Source organism: Paroedura picta, chromosome 6 (assembly GCF_049243985.1).
Source record: "Paroedura picta isolate Pp20150507F chromosome 6, Ppicta_v3.0, whole genome shotgun sequence".
NCBI classification, from domain to species: domain Eukaryota; kingdom Metazoa; phylum Chordata; class Lepidosauria; order Squamata; family Gekkonidae; genus Paroedura; species Paroedura picta.
In genome coordinates this window covers 16,483,929-16,500,002 of record NC_135374.1, presented here as the reverse complement: position 1 = coordinate 16,500,002, position 16,074 = coordinate 16,483,929, and the positions used below count along the sequence as shown (strand labels likewise).

Genomic DNA, 16,074 nt, shown 5'->3' with positions numbered 1-16,074 from the left:
TTCTTTTACGGTGGCAACATCTGCCAAGGTGAGGGGGAAAAGAAACTATGTCAAACTCTCCAAGCCAAAATAAACTCTTCTTTGTCTCTCCTTTTTTTTCACACCCACTCTTCCCGATTGGGTAACGTTTGCAACTGAGTCAAGTGATGGCTTCTTTTATGAAGCACAAACATACTATAAAAGTTGGGATGCACCACAAACACAGAGAGGCTAGAACGTAGCTTGGAACACTGAAAGGGAGCAGAATGAGGGGCATCGTATTCATGCTGCTGTGTGCCACAATTACCCATGGTTTGCCGGTACGCTCAGAGAGGAGAGACGAAGGGAGTTCACTGCTGATTCAGGTAAGCAGAAGGAAGATGCAAGGACAACCTGAACCATCAGCCACAAGGCAGGGATGATACTCTAGGTTGTTCGGTAGGTCTATGACTTGTGGGTTCAGTATTTGTAGCCCCTAAAAGCAGGGCATGAGGTTATTCAGAAACATGTCTCCCTGTAATTGAAGGATGCTTATTCTAATGATGGCATGCATAGGACTGCAAGTGTGTATGGAAGCTTCCATTACATATTCACACTTGCTTGGAATCAGAATAAGGAGGCATGTAGTAGGTGCCAATAGGACAGTGTTGAGAACAGGGCACTGGCTTTGGGGGTTTGTCTATGGAAAAGATAAGTGAGGAGAGATATGCTAAAGGTTTATGAAACTGTGCATTGGATGGGGAAACCATATAGAGAGGACTGTTAAGAATGAAAAAGATGCATGCTGTAGGCTGATCCTACATCGAGTAGGGGGTTGGACTAGTTGGCCCATTCCAACTCTGTGATTCTCTCTCATAATACTTGAACTGGTAGAAATCCTCCAAAGCAGTGGTCCCCAACCTTTTTATCACTGGGGACTGGTCAACACTTGACAATTTTACTGAGGCCCGGGGGGTAGGGTAGTCTTTTGCCAAGGGATGTCACCACTGCCTGAGCCCCTGCTCTGCTTGCTCTCCTGCCGGCACCCCTGACTTCCCGCCGCCCGCTGGGGGGCGCTGCCAGCAACAGCTGCGCAGTGCCACACCGAGGGGGAGCCCCAGCCATGGCGGCCGCTGGAGAGCACCAAAGGTGAGCGGGCAGTAGAGTGGCATGGTAGCTCCCGAGGCAGTAGCCGGTAAGGATGAGGAGGACCCACGGACCGGTACCAACTGATCTACAGACCGGTACCGGTCTCCGGACCGGGGGTTGGGGACCACTGCTCCAAAGGGCAATAAAATCAGGATGAGCGAAAGGAACTACTTCTTCACCCAGAGAGCGATTGATCTGTAGAATTTGCTAATGTGAATATGGCCACTAGTTTAGCGGAATTTGACAGATTTGTTGAGGATAAGTCTGTACAGGCTATTAGCCAGGAGGACAAGTTCACCACTCTGGACACCAGTGCTGCATGGGTCCCACAAGAGGCTTTTGTGTCCTGCTTTTAGGCCCCCCAGGGGCATCTCTTTGGCCTTTGCATAAAAGAGGAGGCTGGACTAGATGGATGGTCGAGCATGGCTGCTCTTGTGTCCTAAAGCCTCGTGAGGGAGCCTCAGCCAATTGCTTACAGTCACTAGACAGCCAATGTAATATTTTTAAAGGGGCATAGGAGACAGAAGAGCCTAGAAAAGGAGAGGTAAGAAGTTGGGGCCCAGAAGAAGAGAAGGTAGAGAATTGAGAAAGCAGCAGAAGTGTCAAGGACAAGAAATTTGCCTGATGGAAGGATACAAAGTCCCAAGGACAGTAGAAGAACAAGGGAAGGGGAGCTTGAGATGAAGAGAATTAGAAGAGAGAGTAGAAAGAGAAGATTAGATGCACTTGGCCATTCTCGGCAGAGATCAGGGAGTTCACATATTTAAATAACAGTCATGACCATTTAGTGAGTAGAGAAACAGAGCCAATTAGAGAGAAACAAAGTAGTTTATTTAGGAACTAAGAGTTGAATAAAAAAGGAAAGACAGGCAGTGTCCTAACTATATGCTGTTCGGTCATAGGGGAAGAGGAAAGAGGGGAAAGAACTCCGAAAAGAAATAGGAAAGAATCTCTAAGAATTGCATTCTGAGGACAAACAAGGAAAAAGACATTTCGCATCTCTTGTCTCCCCCAGAGGAGCTTCTTCTCTTCTTGTAAACCGGACATTGCATATTCCAACAGAAATAACCAGTTTGGGAGACATGCGTCAAGACTGTCTGCCTCTAATTTAACTAATATGTACACATTCTCTCCCTTTCTTAGAAATACTTAGAGAAATATTACAACTTTACATATGATGGGCAACAAGATGTACAATGGAAATCTGGCAATCCCATGGCTAGAAAAATCAGAGAAATGCAGGAATTCATTGGCCTGGAGGTGACGGGTGAATTGGATTCTAATACTCTGGAAGTGATTCAGAAACCAAGGTGTGGGAACCCCGATGTCGGGGACTTTGCGTTTTTTGGAGGAGAACCCAAATGGGGAAAGAAAGACTTGACCTACAAGTAAGGCTTCAATGCAGGTCCTTTATTATTTATGAGGATTTCGCTTTAATGGTTGCCTCAGACCACTTATTTCTGCTTTCATGCATGCTGTTTTATTTTGGAAGGATACTGAACTATACGCCGGACATGAAAAAAGTCGACGTGGACAAAGCCATTGAGGAAGCTTTTCAGGTTTGGAGCCAAGTGACGCCGCTGACGTTCAGAAGGTCTGAGGAGAGCACTGCTGATATATTGATTTCCTTTGCGCGCAGAGGTAAAGTCAACAGATCAATAATGCAGACAGCATTGGTGCTCTGAATTACTTACAGCAGTGGTCCCCAACCTTTTTATCACCGGGGACCACTCAACGCCGGGGACCACTCACCGGGGACCACTCAACGCCTTTTACTGAGGCCCGGTGGGGGGGTAGTTTACTCCTCCACTCTCAACCACTGCCCTAACGCTCTCTGATCGCTATGGTAATGTTTAAACATCCCTTCAAAATAAGATACAGACACGTGGCACAACAATGAAGTGTGTTGTAAAGGGCTGGGAGTGATGAAGTAAAGGGCCGGGGGGGGGGGAGAAGGCGTCCTTCGGGGCCCACCTCCAATTAGTCGAAGGACCACATGTAGTCCGCGGCCCACAGGTTGGGGATCGCTAACTTACAGCATGTCTACGTTACCTGAGCCCACCAAGTCACATGCAGTCCTCCAACCATGGCCCACCATGGTGGCGGTGTTGGTAAGGGGCGGATCTTATTTTTTCGGGAGACTGTGCCCGTGTGCCAGTCTCAGATAGTATCGGGAGCCTCTGTAAGAGGCTGGGTGCACGCTCAGCGATGGAGGAGGAGCTGCCTTGCTGTGCGGGTGATGGTGGGAGCTCTAATAGAGGCTAACATTCATAGGGCCTCCACCAAGTCCACCCTCCTGTGGGACCCAGCAGGCCTAGCGGTTGGTGTAAGTGTGGCCATGGGGGTCACATGGATCCCCAAATGGGGTGGCCTGCTGGAGAGTGGGGCTTCGAATGGGCCTCGTGCCACTCGTAGTTGGATCCGCCCCTCTTGGTTAATGTTTTACGCCTACGATCATGATTAATAAAGCTGTGGCCATTTCATATGCCAGAAAGAAATATTGGTCTTGTATCCTCTGTATTTGTTAACCAGACAAATGCATTTAAAATAGAACAGTCTGAAAACAACTTAAAAAAATCCCATCCCCACCCACTTCTTCTTCAAGCACAGAACCTTGTTTTTAAAACCTCATCACAAAACCCTTCTACATTTCTGAATTTGAAAATGATATTTTGTGAATGAACGGTGGTCATGATGCAGCCATACTTATACTTGCTCAGGTTTCTCTGAATGGAACTCTGTAGTAGATTTCAGAGGTAAATTATTCCCCCACACACACACACGCACCAAAATACCCTTTCCCGTAGAGAGCCATTTTGAGAAGTTTTCGTCTAGCCTTCTCCAAGATTTGTTCATTTCCTGTGTATCGGAAATTCAAACATGTCTGCCTCCCCTCCTCCAGTTTTAATACAATCCGGGGGACAGGTATATGTCCCTTTTGTAATTGTTAAGGTATGCACATTTCAATTGAAGATCAAAAGTGACACAAAGACTGTTTATGCACTGGAGGTTTCATGCTGTGCTGCAGGCTGGAGTTTTAGTCGTGGCAGGTTGCCCACCTCTTCCTAAACCCACGCGGGGGAGCATTTGGCCTGGTGCACCTCATCCGGCCCCTATTTGTGCTCCTGCACGGGAGCTGGGGTAGTGAAGTTCCCAGTGCTTAAACGGTCAAACTGAGCACAGCTTCTTCAATGACCAAGCAACTCTTTTGCTTAAGAGTTACATGAAAAGGTAGCTGCCGTAATCAGGAACAAAGAAGGCCCTGGAACCGTAAGAATAATCTCTTGTGGGGCTCTTGTGGCTGTTTCTTACATGCCCAGAGGAATATCAATTGCTACTTTGGGGTCAAGAAGGGATTCTCCTCAAGGCAAGATTGGCATGGGATCCTGAAAGTTTTTTGTCTTCCTCTGGACAAACACCAGGGGGTCACTGGAGGGTAATAAGTAGGTAGTTTGGAACTTCCTGCATTATCATGTCGGGGGACATCATGTCAGGGGACATGATAGCCCTCTTTAAGTATTTGAAAGGTTGTCACTTGGAGGAGGGCAGGATGCTGTTTCTGCTGGCTGCAGAGGAGAGGACACGCAGTAATGGGTTTAAACTTCAAGTACAACGATATAGGCTAGATATCAGGAAAAAAATGTCACAGTCAGAGTAGTTCAGCAGTGGAATAGGCTGCCTAAGGAGGTGGTGAGCTCCCCCTCACTGGCAGTCTTCAAGCAAAGGTTGGATACACACTTTTCTTGGATGCTTTAGGATGCTTAGGGCTGATCCTGCGTAGAGCAGGGGGTAGGACTAGATGGCCTGCATGGCCCCTTCCAACTCTGTGGTTCTATCATTCTATGATTCTATGCAGGGGTATGTCTGCATGTGGACTAGATCAGGAGTAGTCAACCTGTGGTCCACCAGATGTCCATAGACTACAATTCCATCATCTCCTGCCAGCGTTTGCTGGCAGGGGCTCATGGGAATTTTAGTCCATGAACATCTGGAGGACTGCAGGTTGACTACCCCTGGACTAGATGACTCCTGAAGTCCCTTCCAGCTCTATGTTTCTATCGGTTTTGCTCTGCAGCTACAACAGATGTCTGGTAATGGGCAACGTAATTCTTTATTGCCTCTTCCTCTGTCTTTAGAGCATGGTGATTTCAACCCCTTTGACGGGGTTGGTGGCACACTTGCCCATGCCTACGCCCCCAGCAGCAGCAGCATTGGAGGAGATGCCCATTTTGATGAGGATGAAAACTGGACCAAAAACCAACAAGGTAATTTTAAACTGGTAAATGTAGGAAGAGCTGTCCTCACCTTTACCAGTGCTGTGACTAGCCCAAGGTCACCCAGCTGGCTGCATGTAGGGGAGCGCAGAATCGAACCCGGCTCGCCAGATTAGAGGTCCCCACTCCTAACCACTACACCCAACTGGCTCTCTTAAAGATGGTTGCAATCCTGTACTGCAAAGCAGGAATAAATCTTAATGTTCTGGCTGAGATATCAATAAATTATGGTTTGCCTGACGTAGGGAATAGCAAAGTTTTGAGTTGAGGAGGTGTATATTTCTGGGCCCACAGCTAAAGAGAATAAGGAATGGCTTGAAACAACTATTTACATGAAGAGCAATTAGAACAATTTGTGCAAAAAAAAAAAGCCTTATTCCAGAAGAAACTCAAGTTACATGATTTAGATCAAGTCTTCAAGCTAGCAGTTCCATAACACTGCTTCACATAAAATTCTAAATTACAATTTCTGCCATCACAGGAGAGAATATAGAAGGAAGGGTTCTGTAACTTCTTACATCTGACCTTCCAAACCAGAGTTTAGAGAACTAAAAATAAAAATAAAAATGTATATGTATATATGTAAAGGTATCCCCTGTGCAAGCACCAAGTCATGTCTGATCCTTGGGGTGACGCCCTCTAGCGTTTTCATGGCAGACTCAATACGGGGTGGTTTGCCAGTGCCTTCCCCAGTCATTACCGTTTACCCCCCAGCAAGCTGGGTATTTATTTTACTGACCTCAGAAGGCTGGAAGGCTAAGTCAACCTTGAGCTGGCTGCTGGGATCGAACTCCCAGCCTCATGGTCAGAGTTTCAGACAACATGTTGGCTGCCTTACCAGCCTGCACCACAAGAGGCTCATATATACATATGTGTGTGTATAAACTCATCTCTGCTTTCTTATTTGATGGGAACAACAGGAAGGTAACTTTTTAAACTACTATAAGGTACTAAGAGAGATACCACCCAACCCATTCCATTATAGAAAATGTAGAGATACCAATCTATAGCTTGACACTTTTCTTTGCAGGTTCGAACCTCTTTGTTGTCGCTGCCCATGAGTTTGGCCACTCACTTGGACTATTCCATTCCAAAGATGCCAATGCCTTGATGTATCCCGTGTATAAGAATCCCCAGAACAATCAACAAGTCCTCTCTCAAGATGATATTGAAGGCATTCAGCTCCTCTATGGTAATTTTTAGAATGCATATTAGCATGTATTGCTCATAAGGTAAAGGTAAGCACCGGGTCATGTCTGACCCTTGGAGTGACGCCCTCTAGCGTTTTCATGGCAGACTCAATACGGGGTGGTTTGCCAGTGCCTTCCCCAGTCATTACCGTTTACCCCCCAGCAAGCGGGGTACTCATTTTACCGACCTTGGAAGGCTGAGTCAACCTTCAGCCGGCTGCTGAGATCGAACTCCCAGCCTTATGGGCAGAGCTTTCAGACTGCATGTCTGGTGCCTTACCACTCTGTGCCACAACTTTTTTCTTTTCTTTTTTGCAACATAGACCATAAAGGAGTCTCCTAAAATAATAATAATCTCACTCCCAACATTTTGCCCCAGTTGAATTCAGGATGGCCTTCTCTTGATATACATTCTGAAGATTTATCTTCCGAAAGATTTTTGGCCAAAGCTTTTAGCATTGAACTAACATTACACTCAGAGCCTTCTCTTTAAAACTCTGTCCTCCTAAAATGGCAATACAATGTGTCATTACATCTTTCCGAAGCTACCAATGAAGCCAAATGTTGGGTCTTTATAAGTACAGGACTCTGACTGCTCATTACCAAGGAGTGTGTTTATTTTTGTCAGCTAAAATGCCTGCTTACCAAATTTCACCAAGCATCTTCTTATAAATTCAGGTCTAGTTGAATCCTAAAGGTGTTTAATCAGAAATAAATCACAGTGATTGCAATGAGACTTTCTCCCTTCTATGTGCTTTTAGGATTGCAGCCGTCCATGTCTTCCTAGAAGTATCACTCCTCTTTATGCAAATGTATGTTTTCATATACGCTTGAATGTATTTACATGTCTATTCAGATCAAGGCATCTATTCTCTACTAGCTTCATACTTCTCAATGTTCCTTAGGATCACTATCCAATCCATCTCAAGGCCGAACCGAACAGGATGAATCAAGACCACCCAGCAGACCCGCCGGACCTGTCTTGCCAGAGTCTTGTGATCCACAGTTGACTTTTGATGCTGTTACTACTTTTAGGGGAGAAATAATATTCTTCAAAAACAAGTAAGTGAATTGTCAAGAAGAACAATCATATCCCCCCTCACCATCACCTGTTCCAGTGATTTAGGGCATGGTCCTCATGGGAATTGTAGTCCATGGAAATCTGGAGGACCACAGGTTGACTACCCCTGATTTAGGGGATGGAGAGAATGGTTTGTTGACCATTGTTAACCATTTTAGATCATTTAGGATTGAGTTCCCCTGCCATTTATTAACTTCCACCAATGGGTGAAGACTTGGTTATTCTTTTGTTTATTTAATTGTATGCATGTATGTATTTTAAAAACACAATGTTTTAAATATTTTGATGCTCACTTCCTCGGGGACTTTGTATTGGGTGAACAAACAGTAGGAATGCTTTAACTAGTGAATATTCACTATTTAAATGATTTAAACTGGTTGGTAGCCATCAATGTCTACAAGAGCTCAAAGCCCTGATATGCGAAATAAAAACTGTGGCTCAGTGGCAGGGTATCTGCTTTGCATTTAAAAGGTCTCAGGTTCACACCCCAACACCTGCAGTTAAAAGGAGGATGTTAAAGATGTTCACCTGAGATGCTGAAGAACAGCTGCCAGTTTCAGTGGACAGTACTGACCTTGATAAACCAGTCTCTAACACACTATGAAGCACCTTCATGTGTTCAAAGTAGGGGTGTGGGTGTTTGCTTTACAAGCTTTAAATTTACTTCTTTCCATCATTCACACATGAACACATATGATCCTGACATACTGAATTTGGACCCTTGGTTGATCAGCCAATCAGAGGTGTCAAAACTGTGGCTCTCCAGATGTCCATGGACTACAATTCGCAGAAGGCAGTCAGGGGCTCATGGGAATTGAAGTCCATGGACACCTGGAGAACCACAGTTTTGCCACCCCTGACTGGCAGCAGCTCTCCAGGGTCTCAAGTGGACGTCTTTCCTATCACCTCCTACCTGATCTTCTAAACTGGAGATGCCAGGGATTGAACCTGGGGACTTCTGCATGCCAAGCAGATGCTCTGCCACTGAACCACAGCCTGACTACTTCTTTGTTATGATTTTTGCCTTAGTTATTTGGCATATGTCGCTTTCATTGGACTAAAAACTAGTCTCTGATACCATCACATTTTCCCCCTCAGAATCTGAATTTTCTGTCTACAGTATCGCATATTACAGCCACTAACCATTCGAAGTCTGAATGAAACAGAGTGTTAATTTGCAGCTTACAAATGACAGTAGAGAGGTGAAGAAATTAAGTTTTGAATTTCACAGGAGTCACACTGTCTCTTCAACTCTTGTGTGCAAAGAATTTTCTTTTGTAGACAAATTTCTGTATTATTTTTTTTACAGGCAGTTCTGGAGAAAGCACCTCCAGGCCGATGCAGTTGAATTTAATCCCATTTCTTCATTCTGGTCATTTTTACCGTCTGGTGTTGATGCTGCTTATGAAAATACAGACAAAGATGAAGTTGTTCTTTTTAGCGGTAAGCGTGTATGTCTTGCATTTCATCCGCTAGACTGCCCAGTCCATCTTGAGGCCTGGAATCAGAGAAACATAGAGCAGCTTAAGTGGATCCAGGACTCAGGGGTAGACGAATCACAGATTCACTTTCTGTATTAAGAATTTTATTGAAATATACATGTGTTGTCTCTTCTGCCAATCAAGGTAACTCAAATGTCTTGCAAGTGCCTAACCTGAAAGCAACAATTCACCCCCCCTGGAAAAAAAACGGACGAAAACAAGAGCCTTATGGACCATCTAGCCCAATACTTTTTCAGTGTAGGAACTAGAAAATCATTTTCAAGTAGGAAGACCTCCAAGCAAAGAAAAGCCCATTCACCCCACTGTCATGAACCCCGATTCATATCTTCATCCCTTCCTGCCACCTGGCAAGGCCAGGCCTCATAAACCCGTAAATCTCCCTTCAGGCTCCAAGCCTCCTCTGCATTCCCAGCAGGGTGCCACCATCTCCCCTCCTTATCGAACCTCTCCTACGACCTTGCATAGACAGTGAAGACTCAACAGAAATGTAACTGTTAGGCTCAAAGCCGAGCCATCTGGCCTGGCTGGGAAACCTTGCATCTTTCGTGTCCTGTGCTCTCCCGCCTAAATTCCTTGCCCCCCTCCCCTATCGAATGTACTCTATAATAATCTTGGAATGTCTATTGTACCCTTGTATCTTTCAAGACCTTTGCTCAAGGGGTCTTGGCCTGTTCCAGCATTTTGTAGTTTCTGTTTACTAAAGTTTTCCCTTGGACTTTTCAACTACCCATTGGATCCCTGATGTTCCTTTATCACGGTCTCTACTGGCTGGCCTCAGTCTGATTCCGACACCCACCAGAACACTTTCCATGAAAGCCCCACTATTAAAGGTCCCATCAATTCACAGTCAATTGGTGGTCAACCTGTAGAGTTTATCAGGCAACAGATGAACTGAGATGGTTTGCCATTGCCTGCTTCTTGGTGGTCTCTCGTCCAAGTACGAAGTGAGCTACAGTATTCTGGGCTGCTTTGATGGCTCATTCCTGAGCTCTTGGGCTATAGCCTTGAGTTGCTTCCTCTATTCAAGCCAGAGGTTATCTTTGAAGTCTACCCTGTTGGACAAGAAACCTATCTATCATAATAATTCCTAATAATGGTAAAATGTTGGTGGCTTTTAGGGATGGGCAATTCAGTTCAGATAAGCCAATCTTTTAGGCCATATCTGAACCAATTTGCCAATCCCTGTACTTTAAAATAATCCAAGTCAGCCTTATCCATATCAGGTTCGGCAGTTTGGATGTGATTCAGGAATTCGGCTGCTCCACTATAGCCTATGTGACCATTAAATTCAATGAGAAATTTTGCCTCTTCCTCTATTCCATGATCTGGGGGGTGGGGAGTTTGAAGTAGAGGCACAAAATTTGCATTGTAGCTGTGGGAGCCTCTCCTCAAAAAAACCACCAAGTTTTTAAGATTGGGCCATGGGTGCCAATTCTATGGATACCCAAAGAGGGTGCCCCATTTGCCCTCCATTGTTTCCAATGGCAGGGAAAAAGTCAAGAAGAGAGAATCCATGTTTTCTCACCCCTGGAAACAATGGCGGTCAGATGGGGGCAATCTCTCTGGGTGCCCATAGAATTGGACCCCCCTGGTCCAATCTTTCTGAAACTTGGGGATTCTTTTGAGGATTGGTTCCTACAGCTATGCTGCAAATTTGGTGCCTCTACCTCAAGCCCCTACCCCACAGACTATGGAAAATTTCCCATTGACTTCAATGGTGCCATAGGTTATAATGCCACCAAACTTATTCAGCCAAACCCAAATCTCCAAATCTAAACCAGTGATTCAGATTTGGCTGAGTCAATTTGACCCAAATCCAAAAAGTACATTTTTTCCCCCTGTGCACATCCCTAATTGTTTTCTTTTACACATGCATAAAATATGTTCCATTATCTGTTTTGTTGCAGGCAACCAGTTCTGGGCTGTGAAAGGCAGTTCCAGGCTGTCTGGATATCCCAAGAACATCCAGAGGTTGGGCTTCCCAGCTAATGTCAATAAGATCGATGCAGTATTTTTCAATGCAAATGAAAGAAGAACATACTTCTTTGTATCTGATAAATATTGGAGGTATGCTGACAAATGTCCTTAGGGAATAATATTAATTACTAGCATGAGCACTTAAAATTATAGTAGTTCTTAGTAGGAAGTACTACAGGTGAAAGCTTATTTTCTTCCCAAAAACTTGGTATATCTTTCCAGTATTCAAACCCTTTCTCTTGAAATACCAATACTCGTCTTGAGTTTTTAACTAAGGTCTTCAAAGGCAATTTCTAACCACATCACACCAGGGATCTCTGCACTCTTCAGAGCGAACTCCCTGTTTGACTGGACAGGGAAATTCTCCTCTTACTAGAAGATCTATCGCCTTTTCTTGGACTGGGAGTCTTCATCAACTTCCTCAAATTTCCTTGCCAACTTTCCCCCAGTTCTCCATCTGTGTTAAACTGTTGACAGCTAGGGCTGAAATCAGACTCAATCCTCCTCAGCATCCAGTTCAGAAGTCTTCTTCTGGACAGCTGATGCTAGCCAATCAGAACAGCCTGTCACTCAAGGCTCTGTTTCTGTGAAGAATTAACCCTTCACAGTCCGTTAGCTATATACACAGCACTTTTAACCTTTCAAAAGTGTAGCTCATCACAGTTGGCAACACTACTCCAAGAACTGGGTCATATCTCTTTGTCTATAGACTAGTTCAGATACCTTGGCCTCCTAACATTGTAGAACAGCCCAAGGAAGCATACGTCCATGTGGAAGAATGAATGACTCATCAGGTACGTCAAGAAGGTTGTCATATGGATATGGAGACAGATACTGTCCCTTCAGTAGGAGATTTAACTGGTAGAAATGGGCCGCAGGTGTTTCATGGCATAATATCCCATTAACCCTCTTTTAATGGAACAGAACCAGTTGGATTCTGCTTTGTGTCATTTTTTTAAAAGGATGATCTACGTATTTTTCCAACTACTAAGAAACAGCAGCTGCATGTGTAGATGTCATAGATGAGCTGTCACTTCTTCTATGTGGCTTTGTAGAAGGGTGCTAAACTGCAGAATTGCCTGTTATTTGGAGCCCTGAATATACCTGCATGAACCTTGGAGGAAGAGATGTTTCCACATATGCTAGGGGAATATCTCATAGTTAAAATCTGGTGTAGAAAGTTACAAGATAGTAAAAAATATAACAGTAACATGCTGCATAAAATAGTAAAAAATATAAGAGCAACATGCTGCATAAAAGTGAACGATTTCATCATATTTATTACTGAAGCCCTCCAGTGGCTGGAACTGGAATGGCTTCTCCTCTGCCTGTTGCTTCAGTCTATGTAAGAGCTTTCTGGATTTCTGGGACAGCAATGAACTTAAACAAAAATTTCCAAAGAAAGGTACAGATGACAAAATTTAACAATGCAACAGGTAGCCTGTAAGACCTATGATAAACGTAATAAGATTGGATTTCAAAGTTAGAAAAACAATGCATTGGCAACACTACAAAATATGAAGTAAGAAACGCAAAAACAGGATTATAGAAAACAGAAAGCAGTGCAATATAAGCAAGAAATGCATAAAATAAATAGTACCATAAACTGCAGCCTTTATTTATGTATTTATTTATTTATTTAATTATTATTCTTATTTATTATTTATATTTATTATATTTATATACCACCCTTCCCTGAGGCTCAGGGCGGTTTACATGGAACACAGAATACAGTACACAGAACTTAGTTTTCACACCAACAATAACTTTAACAGGGGACTGGTGCAAACAGGTCCAGGGCAGAATGCATGAATGGGTGTCTGGGAATGAGAGAGCAGGGGGCCTATGGATGTGGCTGGTTTCTCTCGGTCTCAACTAAATGCCTGGTGGAAGAGCTCCCTTCTGCCGGCCCTGAGGAACTGTTTTATCCCCCTTAAAGCCTCCCCTTGAATAATTTCAATGCCACTATTTTCTTTGTAAAAATGCTCCTCAGGACAATTCTGTTTTTAAAAGAATTGCTATGTTAGCTTAAATGTCTTGGAGAGTTTTTTAAAAAAAATCAAGCTGCTTTGGACGTTTTTGTGAAGTGGCTGATCAAGCTATCCATATTACTTCCCGTAGTTATAATGAAGGCAGCCAGACCATGGACCGGAGACCTAAATGGATAAGAAATGACTTCCCAGGTATTGAGGGGCGAGTTGATGCTGTTTTTCAATATAACGGTGAGTAGTAGCAGCAGAGTCTGCTTGACATGCCTTGACTGAAGCCTGCTTTCAACTATTTTTCCTTTCAAGAACTTGCAAAAAAAAAAAGAGTCTTTCCAAGTGCTCAAAAAGAATGATCCAATCGGTTAACTTCAGAGACTTAGAAATAGCTTGTTGACCAGTTTATGGAGGTTTATCTGCAGCTACTACTACAATATCTAGGTGAAACCTGTATATCCAGAGTAGAGGTGCTACACAGAGGAAGTGGCTACCCAAGCTTTCCCTTTCTGTGATCTAAAGGTAAAGGTAAAGGTAAAGGTATCCCCTGTGCAAGCACCAGGTCATGTCTGACCCTTGGGGTGATGCCCTCCAGCGTTTTCATGGCAGACTCAATACGGGGTGGTTTGCCAGTGCCTTCACCAGTCATTACCATTTACCCCCCAGCAAGCTGGGTCCTCATTTTACCGACCTCGGAAGGATGGAAGGCTGAGTCAACCTTGAGCCGGCTGCTGGGATTGAACTCCCAGCCTCATGGGCAAAGCTTTCAGGCGGCTGCCTTACCACTCTGCGCCACAAGAGGTTCTGTGATCTACAGTCATCCAAAACCAGCATAGCTGATCATGGGAGGGACAGGTCACATGGCTATTTCCTCCATACAGTTGTCCCTGCGGGTGACCAGGTGATGACATGGATGCAGGGGCTGTGTCCATCATGCTTAAACCTGCTGCCCCTTCATATGAGTGAGGCTGTCATGTGCACCGGACTTGAGTCTTGGTCTAATCCAGTGAGGTTTTTCTTGCGTGTGTGTAAAATGCCATCAAATCACAGCCAAGTCACCCCAGCAAGGGGCTTTCAAGACAAATGAGAAGCAGAGGTGGTTTGCCATGGCCTTCTTCTGCAGAGTCTTCCTTGGTGGTCTCCCTTCCAAGTACCAACTCTGCTTTCAAGGCAAGTAAGAAGCACAGGTAGTTTGCAATTGGCTTCCTTTGCAGACTGTTCTTGGGTGGTCTCCCTTTCCATGACCTACCCTGCCTTTAAGGCAAATAAGAAGCAGAGATGGTTTGCCGTTGCATTCCTAGGCAGAGATTTCCTTGGTGGTCTATATTCCAAGCACTGAAATTGCTTAGCTTTCGAGATCTGCTGCCTCTCCTGCTAAGGCTGTTTTGAGAACATGTAAATAGTGTGAACAGGGTGGCAGAGAATTAGGTGGGGTTATGAGATAAATTCACTGCAGGAACCAAGAGCTATAATAATTTATTCAAGAGTACATGTAATGAAGTGGTTCTCAACCTGGGGGTCAGGACCCCTTTGGGGGTCGAATGACCCTTTCACGGGGTCACAGCAGGGCCCTTCTCTCCAAGGGGGTTCCAAAGTGGCCGACATCGCTCCTCATCCATTTCATCCACACAACAGCTTTGCGGGGAAGATGGAGATAGATTGTTTGTCTGTCTGGAGCAGCGGAAAAGAGTGAGATCGGCATGGTGGGACAAAAGGCAGAACTGAACTGAGAAACTCTGGGGGGAAAATAATTTATATGCAATCATGAACCCTGGATCTTCACACCATTGGTCAGTTTGGGTTTAATTTCTGTGAAAGAACCCTTGCATAATTTTACGGTTGGGGGTCACCACACCATGAGGAACTGCATTAAAGGGCCGTGGCATTAGGAAGCTTGAGAACCACTGATGTAATGAAACTAGTGATTCCACTCTGGAGCAAACTATAAGAATCTGTATTTGTGAGTATAACTGTATTAGCGTTTGGTTATTTGTTCCAATGGGTACATTAGAGTGATTTGACTTTCCTTTTTTTTTTCCTCCATAGGCTTCTTGTACTTCTTCAGGGGAGCAAATCAATATGAGTTTGATCCTAATACCAGAAGAGTCACCCGGGTCACAAAGACCAACAGCTGGTTTTCTTGTTAAGCAAATGAAACCACAGAAGATGCAAATATCAATCCTGTTGGAAAAAATTACCAGGATACGTAATCCTGGAAGTATAACATGAACACTGTTGTTCTGTCACCAGACCCCTCTTGTCACTAATGTATAATACTTATATTTTTGGTATCATGAATGTACATGAAAACTTACTGGTTTGGACTGAGATGACATCTACCATCTGCAGAAGGCATTTCCCTCAGTGGAACAGAATTTTTTTGCCTGTTAGGGGCTCTCAATATCCACAGTTGTGGTATTCTTCTGAAAATGCTAGTTGGGTTGGGAGCAGGAGACATCAGGCTTTACTGATTCCAATCAGTCTTGGGTCAAATCAAAAAAGTTTGTGCTGAGGGAATACTGCTGGTTTCCAGGGAATTTCTGCTATGGGGTTTCACAGGGATCCATCTTGTTACTCATTATGTTTTAATAATTAGATGAAACCACTGAGAGAGATCCTCAGGGGATTTGGAGTGAAGTGACATCAAGGTGCAGATGACACTCTGTTTCTCATGAACAAGTGCCTGGAGAAAGTAATGAGTCAATAACTGGGTCATGGTCAATAAACTGATACTCAGTCCAGGCAGCACTGAGGTTCTGTGGGTTAATTAAAAAGATTCTTGAGGACTAAATAGTCAGCTTTTCCTGAAATGAGAATTAAATGGAACCTTTTATCATATGTGGTGGACTTGTAAAAAAGAAAAATGGTATGGGAAGGAAATATATGGGTAATGAAGAATGTATTACAATTTAACTTCCCTATGGAAGCCAATAATGTTACTAGAAAGATTGCCTGGCAAAT

The 16,074-nt window shown here is 44.1% G+C and overlaps 1 protein-coding gene across 1 annotated transcript; it reads left to right on the top strand.

Moving 5' to 3' along the window:
* Positions 1-245: 245 nt before the first annotated feature.
* LOC143839475 (stromelysin-1-like) lies at positions 246-15,260 on the top strand. Its single transcript, XM_077341536.1, has 10 exons — positions 246-344; positions 2,251-2,495; positions 2,600-2,748; positions 5,244-5,372; positions 6,412-6,573; positions 7,477-7,633; positions 8,962-9,095; positions 11,062-11,221; positions 13,253-13,353; positions 15,160-15,260. The coding sequence occupies exons 1-10, from the start codon at positions 246-248 to the stop codon at positions 15,258-15,260; spliced, it is 1,437 nt and encodes a 478-aa protein (XP_077197651.1).
* The last annotated feature ends 814 nt before the right edge of the window (positions 15,261-16,074 follow it).